Source organism: Salvelinus fontinalis, chromosome 35, assembly GCF_029448725.1.
Source record: "Salvelinus fontinalis isolate EN_2023a chromosome 35, ASM2944872v1, whole genome shotgun sequence".
Lineage (NCBI taxonomy): Eukaryota > Metazoa > Chordata > Actinopteri > Salmoniformes > Salmonidae > Salvelinus > Salvelinus fontinalis.
Window position 1 is genome coordinate 7850213 of NC_074699.1, and position 22997 is coordinate 7873209.

The window sequence follows — 22997 nt, forward strand, 5'->3', positions numbered from 1 at the left end:
GGCTTTCCAATGTTCCTGGAGAGCTACCATCCTGTAGGCTTTTGCTCCAACCTAATCTAGCGCACCTGATTCGAATAATTAGCTGGTTGATAAACTGCATCAGGTTAATTACAACTCGGGTTTGAGGGAAAACCTGCACGAGGGTATCTCTCCAGGAACAGGGTTGGAGAACCCTGAATTAGACAGTCCCAATTTCCTAGACCTTTCCATATATCCTTATTTCAACACCAAACCCACAACTGGTGTGCATGGCAAAAGTGTCATCTGACCTTAGCACCGGTTCCAATCCAAGTGCCAATGCCGTTTACGTTTGTTGGATGACATGAAAACAGAGCTCTTTGGCCACACGCACGAGTTGTGGGTTTGGCGTCGAAAAAATTATGCATAAGCAGAAAAGTACCCCATACCTAATGTAAAATATGGTGGTGGATCTTTGACATTATGGGGCTATTTTGCTTCCACTGGTCCTGGGCCCGTTGTTAAGGTGAACGGCATCATGAACTTGACTTAGTATCAGGACATTTTTTTGCAAAAAACCTGGTTGCATCTGCCAGGAGGCTGCTGCAAGTATACCTTCCAGCAAGACAATATCCTCAAGCTCACAGCAAAATCCACGAAGAAATGGTTAATTGACCACAAAATCAGGCTCTAAACCCCATTGAAAACCTTTGGTTTGAATTGAAGATGGCAGTCCATAGGCACAGATGAAGGATATCAAGGATCTGGGAATATTCTGTAAGGAGGAATGGTCTAAGATCACTCCCAAATTGTGATCCCTCCCAAACTCCAATCTCATAAGAAAAAAGGCTCAGTGCCATTATCCTCGAAAGGTGAGTTATTGAAGGTTATAAAATGGATGGTTAAAAGCGCATTCCAGCTGGTGTCTATTGCACAAGTTACCACCGGCTAAAACTATGAGGTTAAAATGCCTATTTACTCTATTCCATCTGACTGCGCCAACTAATGTATTATCAGCCCAGCCAGTCAATTTATAAACTTGAGCACCACTATAAAAAATAATCTAGACATTATCTCCCATTTCTTTTAAACTAGCGTTTTCCACAGCAGAGATATGTATAAACCTTGCTGTCTTTTTCTCCCATATTTGCAACATTGTTTCAATATTGAACTCAAGCTGCCCCGTAGTAATGAACGTGTCGGGGGTCGGAACGAAACAGACCGGCAGGCAGCTTTTCTTAGCCAGTCGAAATCATGAATCAGCTGGCATCATTTTTTAGCTGTAGTTGGCTAGCTAGCAAGCAAGGGATAAGAGCATTGCCAGCCAGCATGGCAATGGAACATTTAGAACGAACGATGAGGTCGCGTCCATAGATACAGAACAAAAAGACTGATCGACTGGGTCGCGTCCCTGGCAACCGAACCGAGAGAACGAACGACCACCCGGCTTGGGTAGCAACCCTAGATTTGTGTCGAGACTATATATTGTGGAAGGATGAAATAGTATGAAGAAATGAATCAAAATAATGTTTTTAATGAAAATATGTCAATCGTTATTTGAATATGTTGGTACCCATTGTATTAAAGTGATAATGCCCTTGAAGCCCGTGTTTGGAGGATATGGAGTATTGGCACAGTTTACAACACGCGTTCCAACACATCCTCCATACACCAGCTTCTCGGGCAATATCACTTAATTTTTACCTTTCATTTGAGAAAAAATATATTATTTGTTAAACATTACTTGCTAAGCTTTACCTGGGCAATTGTATGAGTATAAAATAATTGAAACAAATGCATGCAATATAGCTCAGTACTTGAATTATTTTAAACAGTATTTTCTGCTCATTTTTATCAAGGGTACCAATCATTTTGGATCTGACTGTATATTGTACATGGTATGACAGCCCAAAAGCCGGCAGATTGCGATATTGAGGGTTTCATCTTACCCTCCAAACACATTGTAAGCAGATGGCAATACACTCGTATACCACGTGGACTGGTTCGTACCTAAAACATTCTCCATTCAGGTTGCAAATGCGTTGATTTCCTCCTTAACTAGATTTAATGGCGAGAAGGCAGACAAATCATCTTTATAGCAGAAAAGCAATGATCAAATAGATGTACAGAACTTTTGACTTTTGTTTGCCTTAGTACCTGACTTTTACATTTACATTTTAGTCATTTAGCAGACGCTCTTATCCAGAGCAACTTACAGTAGAGTGCATACATTTTATTACATTTCTTACATACTGAGACAAGGATATCCCTACCGGCCAAACCCTCCCTAACCCGGACGACGCTATACCAATTGTGCGTCGCCCCACGGACCTCCCGGTTGCGGCCGTCTGCGACAGAGCCTGGGCGCGAACCCAGACACTCTGGTGGCGCAGCTAGCACTGCGATGCAGTGCCCTAGACCACTGCGCCACCCGGGAGGCCTACCGGGTGACTTGAACGCATACTCTCATATAAATCTGCAGCACCTATCTAACCTATAATTTAATAAAATAATATTAATTGATTGATTTAATGGTTATAATGTATTATTACAGTATAGGTATATAAGTGCTCCAGATTTTTACAAGGGTATGCGTCAGTTACTAAGGCAAGAAAATGGTCAGATGTTCTGTATATGTTTTTGAGCATTTGATCATTGCTGTTCTGTTTGCCTTGATGACAGCTTTGCACACACTTGGCATTCTCTTAACCAGCTTCACCTGGAATGGTTTCCCAACAGTCTTGAATGAGTTCCCACATATACTGAGCACTTGTTGGCTGCTTTTCCTTCACTCTGTGGTCCAACTCATCCCAAACCATCTTCATTGGGTTGAGGTCAGGTGACTGTGGAGGCCAGGCCATCTGATGCAGCACTCCATCACTCCCCTTCTTGGTCAAATAGCCCTTACACAGCCTGGAGGTGTATTGGGTCATTGTCCTGTAGAAAAACAAATGATAGTCCCACTAAAGTGGTTCAGAGAATGGCAAGAGTGTGCAATGCTGCCATCAAGGCAAAGGGTGGCTATTTGAAGAATCTCAAATATACAATATATTTTGATTTGTTTAACACACACACAAACAAGTTTGGGGTCACTTAGAAATGTCCTTGTTTTTGAAAGAAAAGCACATTTTTCCCCCATTAAAATAACAGTGTAGACATTGATAATTTTGTAAATGACTATTGTAGCTGGAAATATTTAATGGAATATCTACATAGGTGTACAGGGGCCCATTATCAGCAACCATCACTCCTGTTCCAATGGCACATTGTGTTCGCTAATCGAAGTTTATAATTTTAAAAGGTTAATTGATCATTAGAACACTCTTTTGCAGTTATGTTAGCACAGCTGAAAACTGTTGTCCTGATTAAAGAAGCAATAAAACTGGCCTTGTTTAGAATAGTTGAGTATCTGGAGCATCAGCATTTGTGGGTTCGATTACAGGCTCAAAATGGCCAGAAATAAAGTCCTTTCTTCTGAAACTCGTCAGTTTATTCTTGTTCTGAGAAATGAAGGCTATTCCATGCCAGAAATTGCCAAGAAACAGAATAGCTCATACAACGCTGTGTACTACTCCCTTCACAGAACAGCACAAACTGTCTCAAACCAGAATAGAATAGTACCCGCAAAACACCAGTCTCAACATCAATAGTGAAGAGGCGACTCCAGGATGCTGGCCTTCTAGGCAGAGTTCCTCTGTCCATTGTTTGTGTTCTTTTGCCCATCTTAATCTTTTATTTTTATTCGACAGTCTGAGATATGGCGTTGTCTTTGCAACTCTCTTGGGGTATGTCTCTATAAGCTTTGCACATCTAGCCACTGGGATTTTTGCCCATTCTTCAAGGAAAAACTGCTCCAGCTCCTTCAAGTTGGATGGGTACCGCTGGTGCACAGCAATCTTTAAGTCATACCACAGATTCTCAATTGGATTGAGGTCTGGGCTTTGACTAGGACATTTTTTATTTTTTTATTTTTTATTTTATTTCACCTTTATTTAACCAGGTAGGCTAGTTGAGAACAAGTTCTCATTTGCAACTGCGACCTGGCCAAGATAAAGCATAGCAGTGTGAACAGACAACACAGAGTTACACATGGAGTAAACAATAAACAAGTCAATAACATGGTAGGAAAAAGAGAATCTATATACAATGTGTGCAAAAGGCATGAGGTAGGCAATAAATCGAATAATTACAATTTAGCAGATTAACACTGGAGTGATAAATCATCAGATGATCATGTGCAAGAAGAGATACTGGTGTGCAAAAGAGCAGAAAAGTAAATAAATAAAAGCAGTATGGGGGTGAGGTAGGTAAATTGGGTGGGTAGTTTACAGATTGACTATGTACAGCTGCAGCGATCGGTTAGCTGCTTGGATAGCAGATTTTTAAAGTTGTTTAGGGAGATAAAAGTCTCCAACTTCAGAGATTTTTGCAATTCGTTCCAGTCGCAGGCAGCAGAGAACTGGAAGGAAAGGCGTCCAAATGAGGTTTTGGCTTTAGGGATGATCAGTGAGATACACCTGCTGGAGCGCGTGCTACGGGTGGATGTAGCCATCGTGACCAGTGAACTGAGATAAGGCGGCACTTTACCTAGCATAGCCTTGTAGATGACCTGGAGCCAGTGGGTCTGACGACGAACATGTAGCGAGGGCCAGCCGACTAGGGCATACAGGTCGCAGTGGTGGGTCGTATAAGGTGCTTTAGTAACAAAACGGATGGCACTGTGATAAACTGCATCCAGTTTGCTGAGTAGAGTATCGGTAGGATAGTCAGTTTTACTAAGGTAAGTTTGGCGGCGTGAGTGAAGGAGGCTTTGTTCCGGAATAGAAAGCCGACTCTAGATTTGATTTTGGATTGGAGATGTTTGATATGAGTCTGGAAGGAGAGTTTGCAGTCTAGCCAGACACCTAGGTACTTATAGATGTCCACATATTCTAGGTCGGAACCGTCCAGGGTGGTGATACTAGTCGGGCGTGCGGGTGCAGGCAGCGAACGGTTGAAAAGCATGCATTTGGTTTACTAGCATTTAAGAGCAGTTGGAGGCCACGGAAGGAGTGTTGTATGGCATTGAAGCTCGTTTGGAGGTTAGATAGCACAGTGTCCAGGGAAGGGCCGGAAGTATACAGAATGGTGTCGTCTGCGTAGAGGTGGATCAGGGAATCGCCCGCAGCAAGAGCAACATCATTGATGTATACAGAGAAAAGAGTCGGCCCGAGAATTGAACCCTGTGGTACCCCCATAGAGACTGCCAGAGGACCGGACAACATGCCCTCCGATTTGACACACTGAACTCTGTCTGCAAAGTAGTTGGTGAACCAGGCAAGGCAGTCATTAGAAAAACCGAGGCTATTGAGTCTGCCGATAAGAATATGGTGATTGACAGAGTCGAAAGCCTTGGCCAGGTCGATGAAGACGGCTGCACAGTAGTGTCTTTTATCGATGGCGGTTATGATATCGTTTAGTACCTTGAGCGTGGCTGAGGTGCACCCGTGACCGGCTCGGAAACCGGATTGCACAGCGGAGAAGGTACGGTGGGATTCGAGATGGTCAGTGATCTGTTTGTTGACTTGGCTTTCGAAGACCTTAGCTAGGCAGGGCAGGATGGATATAGGTCTGTAACAGTTTGGGTCCAGGGTGTCTCCCCCTTTGAAGAGGGGGATGACAGCGGCAGCTTTCCAATCCTTGGGGATCTCAGATGATACGAAGGAGAGGTTGAACAGGCTGGTAATAGGGGGTGCGACAATGGCGGCGGACAGTTTCAGAAATAGGGGGTCCAGATTGTCAAGCCCAGCTGATTTGTATGGGTCCAGGTTTTCCAGCTCTTTCAGAACATCTGCTATCTGGATATGGGTAAAGGAGAAGCTGGGGAGGCTTGGGCGAGTAACAGCGGGGGGGCGGGGCTGTTGGCCAAGGTTGGAGTCGCCAGGTGGAAGGCATGGCCAGCCATTGAGAAATGTTTGTTGAAGTTTTCGATTATCACGGACTTATCAGTGGTGACCGTGTTATCTAGCCTCAGTGCAGTGGGCAGCTGGGAGGAGGTGCTCTTGTTTTCCATGGACTTTACAGTATCCCAGAACTTTTTGGAGTTAGAGCTACAGGATGCAAATTTCTGCTTGAAAAAGCTGGCCTTTGCTTTCCTGACTGACTGCGTGTATTGGTTCCTGACTTCCCTGAACAGTTGCATATCACGGGGGCTCTTCGATGCTATTGCAGTTCGCCACAGGATGTTTTTGTGCTGGTCGAGGGCAGTCAGGTCTGGAGTGAACCAAGGGCTATATCTGTTCTTGGTTCTGCATTTTTTGAACGGAGCATGCTTGTCTAATATGGTGAGGAAGTAACTTTTAAAGAATGACCAGGCATCCTCAACTGACGGGATGAGGTCAATATCCTTCCAGGGTACCCGGAAGGTACCCGGACATGCCAATACATTTACATGTTTCCCCTTAAACCACTCAAGAGTTGCTTTAGCAGTATGCTTAGTCATTGTTCTGCTGGAAGGTGAACCTCTGTCCAAGTCACAAATCTCTGGAAGACAAACAGGTTTCCCTGTATTTAGCGCCATCCATCATTCCTTCAATTCTGACCAGTTTCCCAGTCCCTGCTGATGAAAACATCCCCACAGCATGATGCTGCCACCACCATGTTTCACTGTGTGGATGGTGTTTTCGGGGTGATGAAAGGTGTTGGGTTTGCGCCAGACATAGCGTTTTCCTTGATGGACAAAAATATACATTTTAGTCTCATCTGACCAGAGTACCTTCTTCCATATGTTTGGGAAGTCTCCCACATGCCTTTTGGCGAACACCAAATGTGTTTGCTTATTTTTTTCTTTAAGCAATGGCTATTTTCTGGCCACTCTTCCGTAAGCCCAGCTCTGTGGAGTGTATGGCTTAAAGTGGTCCTATGGTCAGATACTCCAATCTTCGCTGTGGAGCTTTGCAACTTCTTCAGGGTTATCTTTGGTCTCTTTGTTGACTCTCTGATTAATTCCTCCTTGCCTGGTCTGTGAGTTTTGGTATGCGGCCCTTTCTTGGCAGGTTTGTTGTGGTACCATATTCTTCAATTATTTTAATATTGGAATTAATGGTGCTCCTTGGGATGTTCAAAGTTTCTGATATTTTTTATAACACAACCCTGATCTGTACTTCTCCACAACTTTGTCCCTGACCTGTTTGGAGAGCTCCTTGGTCTTCATGGTGCTGCTTGCTTGGTGGTGCCCTTTGCTTAGTGGTGTTGCAGACTGGGGCCTTTCAGAACAGGTCTATATATACTGAGATCATGTAACAGATCATGTGACACTTAGGTGGACTTTATTTAACTAATTATGTGACTTCTGAAGGTAATTGGTTGCACCAGATCTTATTTAGGGGCAAAGGTGGTGAATACATATGCACACACCACTTTTCCATTTTACATTTTTTTTGCATTTATTGAAACAAGTAAAAAAAAAAAAATTCACTCCACTAATTTGGACTATTTTGTGTATGTCCATTACATGAAATCCAATTAAAAATCAATTTAAATGACAGGTTGTAATGCAACAAAATAGAAAAACGCCAATGGGGATGAATACTTTTGGAAGGCACTGTATATACAGAGGGGAGAACAAGTATTTGATACACTGCCGATTTTGCAGGTTTTCCTACTTACAAAGCATGTAGAGGTCTGTAATTTTTATCATAGGTACACTTCAAATGTGAGAGACGGAATCTAAAACATAAATCCAGAAAATCACATTGTATGATCTTTAAGTAATTAATTTGCATTTTATTGCATGACATAAGTATTTGATACATCAGTAAAGCAGAACTTCCGTATTGAGCGAGTTACTGGTACTTCCTGCTTAAATCTTTGCTTGTAAGCAGGAATCAGGAGGATAGAATTGTGGCCAGATTTGCCAAATGGAGGGCAAGGGAGAGCTTTGTATGCATCTCTGTGTGTGGAATAAATGTGGTCCAGAGTTTTTTCACCCCTCTGGTTACACGTGACATGCTGGTAGGAATGAGGTAAAACGGATTTAAGCTTGCCTGCATTAAAGTCCCCGGCCACTAGGAGCACCGCTTCTGGAGGGGCATTTTCTTGTTTTCTTATGGCCTTATAAAGCTTGTTGAGGGCGGTCTTAGTGCCAGCATCGGTTTGTGGTGGTAAATAGACGTCTACGAATAATATAAATGAGAACTCTCTTGGTAGAAGGTGTGGTCTACAGCTTACCATTAAGTATTCTACCTCAGGCAAGCACTACCTAGAGACTTCTTTAATATTAGACATTGCACACCAGCAGTTATTGACAAATAGAAACACACCCCCACCCCTCGTTTTAACAGACATAGCTGCTCTGTCCTGCCAAAAGACGGAGAAGCCAGCCAGCTCTATATTATCTGTGTCGTCGTTCAGCCAAGTCTCTGTGAAACATAAGGCATTACAATTTTTTATGTCCCGTTGGTAGGATAGTCTTGATCGTAGACAGTCCAGTTTGTTTTCCAATGATTGCACGTTGGGCAATAATACTTGTCGGTGAATTATTCATGCTGATAATGGGGATTTGGGCCTTGTCTCCATAAAGCAGTATATCCGTCGCATCGGACTCATTAAAGAAAACATCTTATCCAGTTCAAGGTGAGTAATCGCTGTTCTGATGTCCAAAAGGTATTTTCAGTCATAAGAGATGGTAGCAGCAACATTACGTATAGAATGAGTTACAAACAATGCAAAAAAAATCTTTTAGAAGCCCGTAAAACAGCAGCCCTCCTCTCCGGCGCCTTTATTACCACTGTCTGGATTACATCTTCAAACCAAGAGCAACCATGGCATCCGTGACAGAGAGGGAGAAGCGTCCATCCATGCATACGGGTAAGAGAGTCTAACTAGCTACATTTTCAGTTATTAAACATTTCTAATTTTGTCAGAAAGTCGTTTTCATTTCAAGTTAAAGTATACCGTTAGCTAGCTAGCTAACATTAGCTTGCCCCGTTAGCTAGCTAACGTTATGTGTATGATCTGTGTAGTAATATTATTCATATCTCAGAGCCATTTGCATTGCTAGTTATAGCCTAATGTTAACTAACATTGAACCTGGTTGGTTAGTTATCTGCAGATTCATGCAACGTTATGAGTTGGGATTATGATTCATTGTTTCGCTAGCTAGGTACATGTCTAAACACAAGACTCCACTATTCAAGTAACTACACTACCGGTCAAAGGTTTTAGAACATGTACTCATTCAAGGGTTTTTCTTTATTATTACTATTTTTTACATTGTAGAATAATAGTGAAGACATCAAAATGATGAAATAACACATATGGAATCATGTAGTAACCAAAAAAGAAATTAAACAAATCAAAACATATTTTATATTTCAGATTCTTCAAATAGCCACCTTTTGCCTTGATAACATTCTTGGCAGTCTCTCAATGAGCTTCCAGGAAGTCACCTGGAATGCATTTAAATTAATAGGTGTGCTTGGTTAAGTGTTAAATGTGGAATTTCTTTCCATCTTAATGCATTTGAGCCAATCAGTTGTGTTGTGACAAGGTAGGGAGGTATACAGAAAATTGCCCTATTTGGTAAAAGACCTTATTATGGCAAGAACAGCTCAAATAAGAAAAGAGAAGAGAAACGACAGTCCATCATTACTTTAAGACATGAAGGTCAGTCAATACGGAACATTTCAAGAACTTTGAAAGTATCTTCAAGTCGCAAAAACCATCAAGTGCTATGATGAAACTGTCTCTCTTGAGGAATGGAAGACCCAGAGTTACCTCTACCGCAGAGGATAAGTTCATTAGAGTTAACAGCCTCAGAAATTGCAGCCCAAATAAATGCTTCACAGAGTTCAAGTAACAGACACATCTCAACATCAACTGTTCAGAGGAGACTATGTGAATCAGGCCTTTGTGGTCGAATTGCTGCATAGAAACCACTACTAAAGGACACCAAAAATAAGAAGACTTGCTTGGGCCAAGAAACACGAGCAATGGACATTAGACTGGTGAAAATGTGTCCTTTGGTCTGATGAGTCCAAATTTGCGATTTTTGGTTCCAACCACCGTGTCTTTGTGAGACGCAGAGTAGGTGAACGGATCTCCGCATGTGTGGTTCCCACAGTCAAGCATGGAGGAGGTGGTGTGATGGTGTGGGGCTGCTTTGCTGGTGACACTGTCTGTGATTTATTTGGAATTCAAGGTACACTTAACCAGCATGGCTACCACAGCATTCTGCAGCGATACGCAATTCCATCTGGTTTGCGCTTAGTGGGACTATCATTTGTTTTTCAACAGGACAATGACCCAACACACCTACAGGCCGTGTAAGGGCTATTTTACCAAGGAGAGCGATGAGGTGCTGCATCAGATGACCTGGCCGCCACAATCCCCCAACCTCAACCAACCAAATTGAGATGGTTTGGAATGAGTCGGATCGCAGAGTGAAGGAAAAGCAGCCAACAAGTGCTCAACATATGTGGGAACACCTTCAAGACTGTTGGAAAAGCATTCCAGTTGTAGCTGGTTGAGAGAATGCCAAGATTGTGCAAAGCTGTCAAAGGCAAAGGGTGGCTATTTGAAGAAGGTCAAATATAAAATATATTTTGATTTGTTTAACACCTTTTTGGTTACTACATGATTCCATGTGTGTAATTTAATAGTTTATGTCTTCACTATTATTCTACAATGTAGAAAATAGTCAAAATGAAGAAGAACTCTTGAATGAGTAGGTGTTCTAAAACTTTTGACCGGTAGTGTATTTCAATAGAATGTTTATGTCACTGCGACAACTGTCGATAGACGTAGCTGGTAAATTCGCTCTGACTATCTACTCCCGATTTCAGAGCACTCTGGTGAGAGGGGCCAGAGTGCAAAATAACTGACGAATTTAAGAACACTCAACACCCGTTGAATATGGCCGGTGTCAGTAAACGTTGGCAAAAAAAGCGTAATTAAATTGTTGCCAGCAGCACAGTTGCATCACCAATACTTTGGATAACATAAAAACAGCCCAACCAGCCCAACTCACTAGGGTGAGTAAAATGAGCGGTTCTCTCATTTGTGTCTGGAATTAGCTAGCATGCTAGCCAATGTTAGCCAGTTAGCTTGGGTTCTTCACGGCTGCTGTTAGGTCAGAACGCTTGGATCAACCATACTCCTCGGCCAGAGCATCCAGCGTATGCTTTGAGCGCTCCGAGAGTGGAACACTGAATTTACAAAGATGGACAATTTGACAATGCTCTGAGACAATGCTCTGTCACTCAAGATTAAATTCACAAACACACCTGCAGTCTAAGCCAGCCTTTAGTCTTGAAATGTTTTGTTGTTTAGTACATAGCCTCACATGTGACTCTTTAAAGAGATGGGTGGGGCTAAAGCTTAAGATGGCGTGAATGATGCTGAATGGGTGTAGACAAAGAAGAGCTCTCCAGTAGGTACCAAAGCTTTCAATGGGCATATTCTCAAAAGTCAGGTTACAAGTTTTTCAACTTTGAAAGCATAGTTACTTTCCCATTGTTCCTCAACTGTAGTGTATGATATACCATTTTCTTTCTTCGAGTCTCTACTTTTATCCAATGCAAAAAACACAATTTCAAATGTTGCTACATGAGACCGAATCGAGCCGGTCGGTCACATTTGTTGTGGGACTCATCACATAAGCTGCTGCTACTGTTTTATCTCTCCTGTTGCCCAGTCACTTTATTCCTAGGTATATGTACATATCTACCTCATTTACCTTGTACCCCTGCACATCGACTCGGTACTGGTACCGAGTCGTATATATACTCATTGTGTATTTAATATTACTTTCATTGTGTGTTATAACTTTTCTATTATTTCTCTATTTTCTTCCTCTCTGCATTGTTGGGAAGGGCCGTAACTATGCATTTCACTATTCGTTTACACTTGTTGTTTACGTAGCACGTGACAAATAACATTTGACGTGTTGACGTCATTTCACAGGATTCGTTTTTGGACAGAAGCCAATCATTGGATGTAGCCAAATATTTTATCAATTGTTTTAAGCATTAAATGACCTGGTATGATGGTGCATTGATCAGTTATACAGTTTAAAGATGTTCTTTTTGTGTTTACCCAAAGTCTAACTTTAAGCAGAAGTAGTAATTCATGTCCTCTACTGTATGTCCATTTAAAATATATTATCATATCATCAGCTTCATCGACTGAGTGAGGCCTCACACACTAGCGATTCTTTCCATGCAGAGTTAACGGATGAGTAGGCACTGTGTTTTGAGTGTTGGTAGTGCATTGTTTAATGCAACCTCATGCAACTGATGCGCCAACCCCTCGCACCTTCACCATTGAAATACACTGAATTGTCTCCGTCAATTGATGCTGCGTTGCTCAGTGTGAAAAAGCCTTAAGACCATATATTTGTAGGAACGGAGCCATGATGAGCCATGATTTTCCATATCAATTACCTTTGCCATGCCCTGTGTGTGGAGTAACACTACCAAATAATATTAAAAGTCATCCTTGAGTAAGTAACTACTAGCTCCGGTTCATTTAACTCCTTGTTTGAAAGAGTGGAAATTATGATCCTGTGTTTGGTCTTTTTGAGGTTAGCATGCTCTACCGGCACAGTATTTGACACATTTTGACAGTAGATGGTGCTATTTTAATGTTTTACTGTCAAAATCAGGGTTTGATTTAGATGTGAAGAACATTTTTTTAAATAAACACTTTATAAATATGTTTATTCAAAATGAAATATATACAGTTTTGCTGTGATTTCATGTACAAAACAATCATAAAAATTGCAATAATTTAATAATAAAAACAAAAGATGGAGTCAATTTTACACAAAGGAGCAATGACAGGAGTAAAACTTAAGACATAGTCCAACCAACATAACTTGTTCTTTGTTGATAAATGTTGAAACAGTTTAAACGGTTTAATTTAATGAGAATCTCGGAAAGTACCATAGCTGCATTTAAACAATGCTGCACTCAAGTGGTCTGGTGAAACCATTTGTGACTGGTGTAGCCTCAGAATTTAACTCTGTACTCGATCTAACAGGCAGTTGGACAATTTTCTGGAACACACTCACCATTTCCCAGTAGTTCCACATACCTGTTCTGTAGAAAGATGTGAATATAATGTACCATTTTACTGGAGATGGTGAAAGTGTGATGATTTAGGACATTTACATCTGGTGTCGGTATACACAAAATGGACGCACTCTAAAAAATAAACACTAAGATAATGTAAGCAACACTAAAGATTACGCTAACACAGCCATGGAGCATTAAGCGCTCATGAACACCGTTGTAATACAACTGGGGCCATATAAGCAACTCGTTTTTTCCCCTCATGATGTACAGATATGCACTAACAAGGTCACCTCGGATCCATGCTGTATTCAGCACATTGGAAACAACATTCAAGAGTCAGAATGTAGAGGAGTGTGGATTCAATATGGATAGCAGGCAAATAACAAGATGAAAGGTATCTGTCCACTAACAAGATAGGTCAGACGTAACTGAATCTTCTGGGAAGGGGGAAAAAAACACTAGTTGTGAGTAAATGGTATGGGCATCCTTAATATTGCACAACACTTATATAATATGCAGAGTAAGGTTTTTGTGCGGGGGGGGGGGGGGAAGCAATCGCTGTGGATGAACACGGAGGAAAACAAACAGTGAACACTGACATTGCTGCCTCCTTGTCTCATGACGAACCTGATGCTAAGGGAGCATTACGCTGTCACGTGTTAACCTTGACCGCCCACATGAGTTACATTTCAGGCATTCACACCAGCACGAGCCCCCAAGAGTAAATACAGGCAGCAAGGCCATGTCCTGGACAATGCAGAGTGGGTGGCTACTGACGGGCACTTTTCCAATGTTTACATGGCAAATACGAAAAGGTCTCTCAAAAGGGAGACAGTAAATAAAAAGGAGGAGAGATTACGTGAGAAAATGAATATTGTGACTGGAGAAATTCCTTACGAACACCGTTTCAAATGAGCCGATTCAACATTCAAAAGAGGCAAGGGACCATAACATTTTTACAAAAGAATAACAGAGAAAAAGCCATGAGACAAAGTGAGAGAGTAAAAAAAAAAAAAACTTGACACTAGGAAACCAGGCTCTAAACTCAAGGTGGTTCTGTGCCGTGGCGCAGAACTAGCGTGTAAGAAGGCGTCGCATGAATACAATGAAGGGGGCCCTTATGGATATCCCACCTATTGGCTGAAATGTCTAATGGAACACTAATCCCTATTTTGCATGCAAGTCTACTCTACATTGGTCCACAAAAAGACTTCAAGGTTTCACTTTCCAGGTCGGATCCAATTGGTTCAGGAAGCTCTCAAAATGTTATTCGTGTTCAGAATTTGACCCCTAAAAAAATACAGTCAAACAAACATCAATCTCAGACATGGGTTTCACTTAGTGAAACAAAGAAATGATAAGAAAACAAAAGGTGAGAGAAAGAAAAAAAGTGCACGCAAACCCACTCAACCTCTTCAAGGACAAGGGCTTGGCTCAGGTGGTCAACATTAATCTGCATTGAAATGGATTTTACACTGCACTTATCAGTTGATGAAATTGTGCATCGAGAGACATTTACGCCAGTACGCAATTAAAGTTGGCCAATCCCCAATTGAAATAGTTGCAAAGCAGTCAACCTCCCACTGTTTTGTAAAAAAAAGCTGAAGGAGGGGGCTGTAGAAATGTAACCACTCTTAAAGTCATCCACAGAGCTATGGATACAAGGACGAACCATCCGTGATATAACATCGTTTTAACCATGTTTTGAGGCTAAAGTGTTTGTTTACATTTAGAGTTTACAAACACTAGAGTAAAACAAGTTAGTGATGGGGTACAACAGCTGTTCTAGTTATATTCTTCAAGAATCAATGAGTATGCACCGTGTACGAAACATGCTCTTTCAATGACAGAATGACAAGGTGAAACCAGGGGAAAGCTATGATCCCTTATTGAAGTCACCTGTTAAATCCACTTCAATCAGTGTAGATGAAGGGGAGGAGACACGTTCAAGAATGATTTTTAAGCCTCCAGACAATTGATACACGGATTGCGTGTGTGTGCCATTCAGAGGACGAACGGGAAAGACACAATATTTAAGTGCCTTTGAACCGTGTATGGTAGTAGGTGCCAAGCGCACCGGTTTGAGTGTGTCAAGAACTGCAGCGCTGCTGGGTTTCAACAGTTTCCCATGTGTATCAAGAATGGTCCACCATCCAAAGGACATCCAGCCAACTTGACAACTGTGGGAAGCATTGGAGTCAACATGGGCCAGCATCCCTGTGGAACGCTTTCGACACCTTGTAGTGCCCCGGCGAATTGAGGTTGTTCTGAGAGCGAAAAGGGGTGCAACTCAATATTAGGAAGGTGTTCCAAATGTTCTGTACACTCAGTGTATCTCGTTAATGTATAAGTCCAAAAATGTATGTAGCAACTGTGGATTGCCCCTTTAACAAAAGGGCTGCTTTTTCCTTCATGGTATAAATATTACAAAAAAACACCAATATGGTGAATATAAATCAAAGAAGCCAGGAGTAATCCTCTGAAAAATGTATTCACCCTTGCTATTTCCTATTAACCTTTGAGCAAAAGACTAAGGCATCATCTCAAATTGATTGAAAAACTCAATCTTGTTTCAAACAAATGGTAGACGATCATATCTTATGAAAACAGTAGTGAATTAATGTAGGACAAAATCCATCGGTGTCACTCCATTCAGTCTATAACCAGAAGGAGTTAATAAGTTCATAAACTCATTGTTTAACAGACACTCAACCAACCAGAGGTTGGCACATTATTTGATCGTTTGAGGGAAGACTGTTCGTCCTTTTCAATCACTCTGGTGCAATTTTCAAAAGCATCTATTACACTTTTACAATTCTTAGCACAAAAATCTAAACATTTCATCAAAATGGCTGTTTCAAAACTAAGTGCATTTACAAAAAAATTCACAGTCACTTGTCCACTCCAAGTATCTGCTTTTCATTACTTTTTATATGATTATCTTGTAAGTTCTTAATTTAACTATAACCGAATTAACATGCTCAAAACTGAAGACTACTGAAACAAAAGTGTATAGTGCCTATTTACTACATTGTCCATTGTCATCCTTCATCAGCCAGTATTCTTCAATACGATCTATTATTCCTTCGCTTCAGCACTTCAAAAATATCAGTTTTGAAAATTGTACAATGTATTTTCTGCTATCGGATTAAAAGTTAGTTAAAATGACTAAACGGTGAGCCTGTTATTATCTGATGTATTGGTGACTAAGCAAAATGTTCTCATGGTTTTTGAGAAAAAATTGCATGAAAGACTCCAGGACTCGGAGATGAAAGATGTGTTCAACTCCAATGAAAGGTTTTGAACATAAGACACGGGCAATATACCACTTACATCTAAAAAAAAATGCACCAGAGTGATAGACATAAAACCTGTAATGTTAATTTCACAGTCTTTGATTTTAACAGAATATTAAAAGATTTCTCCTTCATTAGATCCAAGTTCAACGAGAATGTGGCAATGCCTTAAATTGTAAAAAATGTTTTTGTCATAGCGATGACAAATGAGGGATTATTCCAAGTTTAGTTCAGTCAAGTCCAGTTCAGTTCCTCAGGACTCTGTGTTGTCCTCCTTTGAATATTCCTCCACAAGCTTCTCATAAGAGTGGTCATGTTCTGATCCATCGCTGGTGAACACAGACTCTTCTGATTCAGAGCCCTGCTCCTCTTTGGAGTCAGTCTCCGACTCTACATTTTCGTCGCATGTGGTGATTGACAGCTTGGCTTTAGCATCATCATCCTCATCCTCCAGGTTGTTGTTGAGGACGTTGTCCTCGTCAATAAAAGTGATGTTCGCATTTTGGAAGATCAGGGACTGGTACTCTTTGGAGTCCCACAGCCGTCGGCCACCCATACCGCAACCTCCACCACCGCCCAGGCCACCACCTCCGCTCTCCTGGTCCACCTCTTTGTCCAGTTGGTTCTCGTACATCCTTTCCTGGTCCCCGTCCAAATCACCCTCCCCATGGTCCTCTGTGAGCAGCATCCCGTTCTCCGAGCCCAGGAGGTAGTTCTTGGACTTTGAGAAGGCCACGGTGACGCGGTCACTGAAGCTGTAGCGCCGCTTCTGCCGCGGTGAGCGGTCCAGGCTGAGGATAGTGTTGCCGTTGCAGGTAACCGTGTCGCTGCAGCTCTGGGAGCGGTTCGCCTCCTTGGCCTTGTTACTGGCATCATTACCACCACAGTGGACCCCGCCACCGTCTGTCTTGACACCAATCTGTTTGATGAGGTCGTTGTAGCCTTCCTGCTTCTTGGACAGGAAGCTGAAGATGTTAACGTCGTTGGCGGTGGGCGGCAGGTGGAGGGCCTTGTGGCTCTCCTTGTAGTGCCTCAGCTCGTCAAGGGAGAGCTTACGCCGCTTGCGTCGTTTCTTCAGAGCCTTGTGGGCCTCCACGACCATGCGCACCTTCCAGTTGAAAAACAGGGAGAGCCAGGCCAGACCCAGGTAAATCCACACCTCCACAAAGTAACGGTACAGAGTAGGGTAGTCTGCATTTGGATCCACACCTGAATAAAGAAAAACAGGAAGGGAAAGTTTGAGTATGTATAAATGTCAATGTCCAATTTTTCGAAAGAGGTACACTGCCGTTCAAAAGTTTGGGGTCACTTAGAAACGTCCTTGTTTTTAAAAGAAAAGCAATTTTTTTGACCATTAAAAAAACATAAAATTGATCAGAAATACAGTGTAGACATTGTTAATATTGTAAATGACTATTGTAGCTGGAAACGGACGATTATTTTACTTTGTTAATTGAATTTTCAACACCAGCATTTACAAAATCATTGCACTTGTAAGTTGGAGTCGGAAGTTCACATAGACTTAGGTTGGGAGTCATTAAAACTCGTTTTTCAACCTCCACAAATTTCTTGGAAATAGGGGGCGCTGTTTTCACTTTGGGAAAAAATCGTGCCCAAATTAAACGGCCTCGTACTCTGTTCTAGATCATACAATATGCATATTATTATTGGATAGAAAACACTCTGAAGTTTCTAAAACTGTTTGAATTACATCTGTGAGTAAAACAGAACTCATTTGGCAGCAAACTTCTGAAAATGGGGCTCTAGGTCAGGGCCTGCCTATTCAATTGCCTTATATTTATGGATCTGTATGCACTTCATACGCCTTCCAGTAGATGTCAACAGGCAGTAGAATGTTGAATGGGGTGTCTAGCTTGATGTGAGACCAAATGAGAGCTTTTGGAGTGACAGGTCCGCCCTATCGTCAGTATTCAGCTGCGCACCAGGGAACACGACATTGTCTTCTGAAATACGTTAGGTATACACGACAAAATGCTCCGTCTCGGACTTTATTGGATACATATGATAATAACATCATAAAGATGGATTTTCAACCAAGTTTGACCAGTTTATTTGACGTTTATTGTGACTTTTGGAGTTTTTCGTTCCATGCGCCAAGACTTGATGGACACGTGTGCGCCACAATGCTAGCCAAAGTTGCTAATTCGACAGAAGAAATGGACATTCTAAAACAAAACAACGATTTATTCTGGAACTAGGACTCCTTGCACTACATTCTGATGGAAGATCAACAAAGGTAAGAGAATATTTATGATGTTATTTCATATTTTTGTGGTTATGTTGGCTCCAGCAAGGCAGAGAATTTCTGGGCGCTGTCTCACAATATTGCATGCTGTACGTTGTACTAAAGTTATTTTTAAAAATCTAACACAGCGGTTGCATTAAGAACCAGTGTATCTTTCATTTGCTGTACAACATGTATTTTTTAGTAAAGTTTATGATGAGTTTTTTGGTTAGATTACGTGACTGTCCAAAATTTGTCCGGACAATTTGGTGCATTATGGCTACGTATTCACAATGTAAAACCACCATTTGTAGCTCTAAATATGCACATTTTCGAACAAAATATAAATGTATTGTATTAACATGATGTTATAAGTCTGTCATCTGATGAAGTTGTTCAAAGTTTAGTGATTCATTTTATCTCTATTTGTGGGTTTTGTGAAAGCTATGTTGGCGGTGAATAAATGGCGTTGTGTGTTTGGCTATTGTGGTGAGCTAATATAAATATATAGTGTTTTCGCTGTAAAACATTTTAAAAATCGGAAATGATCGGCTGGATTCACAAGATGTTTATCTTTCATTTGCTGTATTGGACTTGTGATTTCATGAAATTATATTATATGATATCCCTGTGGCGCTAGACTAGGCTATGCTAGTCAGCTTTTTTGATGAGGAGGATCCCGGATCCGGGAGGGAGAAGCGGTAGAGGTTTAACAAACGATAGTTTTGGCAAGTCAGTTAAGAAATCTACTTTGTGCGTGACACAAGTAATTTTTCCAACAATTCTTTACAGACAGATTATTTCACTTATAATTCACTGTATCACAATTCCAGTGGGTCAGAAGTTAACATTCACCAAGTTGACTGTGCCTTTAAACAGCTTGGACAATTCCAGAAAATTATGTCATGGCTATAGAAGCTTCTGATAGGCTGATTGACATAATTTGAGTCAATTGGAGGTGTACCTGTGGAAGTATTTCAAGGCCTACCTTCAAACTCAGTGCCTCTTTGCTTGACATCATGGGAAATTCAAAAGAAATCAGCCAAGTCCTCAAAAAAGAATTGTAGACCTCCACAGGTCTGGTTCATCCTTGGGAGAAATTTCCAAATGCCTGAAGGTACCAAGTTCATCTGTACAAACAATAGTACGCAAGTATAAACACCATGGGACCACGCAGCCGTCATACCGCTCAGGAAGGAGACACGGTCTGTCTCCTAGAGATTAACGTACTTTGGCGCGAAAAGTGCAAATCAATCGCAGAACAGCAGCAAAGGACCTTGTGAAGATGCTGGAGGAAACCGGTACAAAAGTATCTATATCCACAGTAAAATGAGTCCTATAATCGACATAACCTGAAAGGCCGCTCAGCAAGGAAGAAGCCACTGCTCCAAAACCGGCATAAAAAAGCCAGACTATGGTTTTCAACTGCACATGGGGAAAAATATTGTACTTTTTGGAAAAATGTCATCTGATCTGATGAAATAACAATAGAACTGTTTGGCCATAATGACCATCGTTATGTTATCTCAATACATCAGTCAGGAAGTTAAAGCTTGGTTGCAAATTGGTCTTCCAAATTGACAATGACCCCAAGCATATTTCCAAAGTTGTGGCAAAATGGCTTAAGGACAACAAAGTCAAGGTATTGGAGTGGCCATCACAAAGCCCTGACCTCAAACCTATAGAACATTTGTGGGCAGAACTGAAAACGCATGTGCGAGCAAGGAGGCCTACAAACCTGACTCAGGTACACGTCAGGAGGAATGGGCCAAAATTCACACATCTTATTGTGGGAAGCTTGTGGAAGACTACCAGAAACGTTTGACCCAAGTTAAACAATATAAAGGCAATGCTACCAAATACTAATTGTAAACTACTGATCCACTGGGAATGTGATGAAATAAATAAATCATTCTCTCTACTATTATTATGACATTTCACATTCCTAAAATAAAGTGGTGATCCTAACTGACCTAAAACAGGGAAATTTTACTAGGATTAAATGTCAGGAATTGTGAAAAACAGAGAGTTTAAATGTATTTGGCTAAGGTGTATGTAAAATTCTGACTTCAACTGTACATAGGCGTACAGAGGCCCATCATCAGCAACCATCACTCCTGTGTTCCAATGGCACGTTGTTTTAGCTAATCCAAGTTTATAATTTTAAAAGGGAAAATTGATCATCAGAAAACCCTTTTGCAATTATGTTTTCATAGCTGAAAACTGTTGTGCTGATTAAAGAAGCAATAGAACTGGCCTTATTTAGACTAGTGGAGTATCTGGAGCATCAGCATGTGGGTTCGATTACAGGCTCAAAATGTCCAGAAACAAAGACCTTTCTTCTGAAACTCGTCAGTCTATTCTTGTTCTGAGAAATGAAGGCTATTCCATGCAAGAAATTGCCAAGAAACTGACAATCTCGTGCAATGCTGTGTACTACTCCCTTCACAGAACAGAGCAAACTGTCTCTAACCAGAATAGAAAGAGGAGTGGGAGGCCCTGGTGCACAACTGAGCAAGAGGACAAGTACATCAGAGTTTCTAGTTTGAGAAACAGACGCCTCACAAGTCCTCAACTGGCAGCTTCATTAAATAGTTCCCCCGCAAAACACCAGTCTCAACGTCAACAGTGAAGAGGCGACTCCGGGATGCTGGCCTTCTAGGCAGAGTTCCTCTGTCCAGTGTCTTATTTTGCCCATCTTAATCTTTTATTTTTATTGGCCAGTCTGAGATATGGCTTTTTCTTTGCAACTCTGCAACTCTTGTTTGGTAATTTTTTTTAGCCGAGCAATTGCAAATAGATAATTTTTATGTTACGTAAAACCAGTCTGATTTGCATCTGTCTCAGTGGACTAATCCATTGAGGAGGCCTTGGGGATGCCACGGTCCAATAAGAAGTGAAATCAGCTAATATCTATAAGGCACATCTCTCTCAGGAATGCGCACTTTCCCACCATTTCATGCACATTCATTGTTTCATAAATTGTGTGAATCGTTTGCCCTTTACATGTTTGTCAATCAATTCCCCATTACATACTGTATTTCACCAGTAGTAGCTTACATTGACCGCTAATTCCCATAATAAACTACAATGTTTGTTTGGTTACAGTAAATTCTGTTAATGCATTCCATATATTAGTCGATTACCGTTCTCATATTGTCGGGACAATTTTCAGAGCTCACAACATATGCTACACTTGAGAAACAAATGTTGCTTTATTTCATTCAATTTTCCGAATTGTCAATTTATTCATTGTGTTTTGTTTGGAGCGCTCCTGTCAATGTTAAGGACACACACCTGATTACGCATATAGAAGTAGGCATAGGCTACCTGGCCTGCGCGCAAATGTAGGCCTATAAATTGTCTTAACTTTGGAGCTTCAAAGTCATTTTTTCTTCACCTCAAAACAGGAAGTAAGATTTTAGAATCCATTGAGAATGACAATAGCTTGTCAATGTATGAGAAAAATATTTCCAGCTCTCTCCATTTCGATAACCACTCGGCATGAAAGGGAAAATTGTAATGCTCTGTTCGAGAGGAAACTTCATAAAACACTTGATTACTTTTAATCCCTTGCAGAAATAGCCTACAGTTTTGTCTGGGACGAGCTCACTGGCGCAAGAAACTCTGAGGGCCCAGAATATTTTATACAATGTTGCAAATCAGGCCGGACACAGTTGACAGTTGATACAATGTTTAAAGTTTGTTACAGACGGGCAATGTGTAGCCAATGGGATTTTACAGGATATTTATTTTTAATCATGATATTTTCTACCTGCAGGCTGCAATGTTTTTATTTTTTGACTTTATGTAGGCAATTTTTTACATAGTTGGCAATGGCAGTGTAAGTTACTTTTATATTTGTATCATTTTCATTTAGATAGCATTTAAATTAACCATATGACAATGCTTTTTGAGATCCAAAGACTTATGAATTAAATGAAACTGTTCAAACGAAAATGTGCATATAAAAGTCAGAACCGGTCCTTTCCTGTTTCAGCATGACAATGTTCCTGTGTTCCTGTCCATACAGAAATAGTTTGTAGAGATCGGTGTAGATGAACTTGACTGGCCTGCACAAAGCCCGGACCTCAACCACCTTTGGGATGAATTGGAACAACGACTGCGACCTAATCGCCCTCGCAGCAATGTTCCAACATCTAGTGGAAAGCCTTCTCAGAAGAGTGGAGGCTGTTATAGCAGCAAAGGAGATAGCAACTCCAGATTAATGCCCATGATTTTGTAATGAGATGTTCGACGTGCAGGTGTATAGTTGATTTTATTGAAACACATAGGGTGTGTCTATATATGGAAAAATATATGTTTAAAAATGTAGAACAATTGATTGGTCGAAAGAAAAGACGACTCTATTTCGACCAATATTTTTTGGGGCGGGGACAGTCCTAATGCGAGTAGACTGCTGACTGGCTATGAAATCCTCCT

General features: G+C 41.1%; 1 protein-coding gene across 1 annotated transcript in view; it reads right to left on the minus strand.

The window, feature by feature from the left end:
• Positions 1-12637: 12637 nt before the first annotated feature.
• Positions 12638-22997, minus strand: part of kcnk5a (potassium channel, subfamily K, member 5a) — a 51436-nt gene continuing 41076 nt past the window's right edge. The window contains exon 5 of the mRNA XM_055899168.1: positions 12638-17518. Within this exon, the coding sequence (XP_055755143.1) occupies positions 16563-17518 (956 nt within the window). The 3' untranslated portion in view covers positions 12638-16562. The remainder of the gene's footprint in view (positions 17519-22997) is intronic.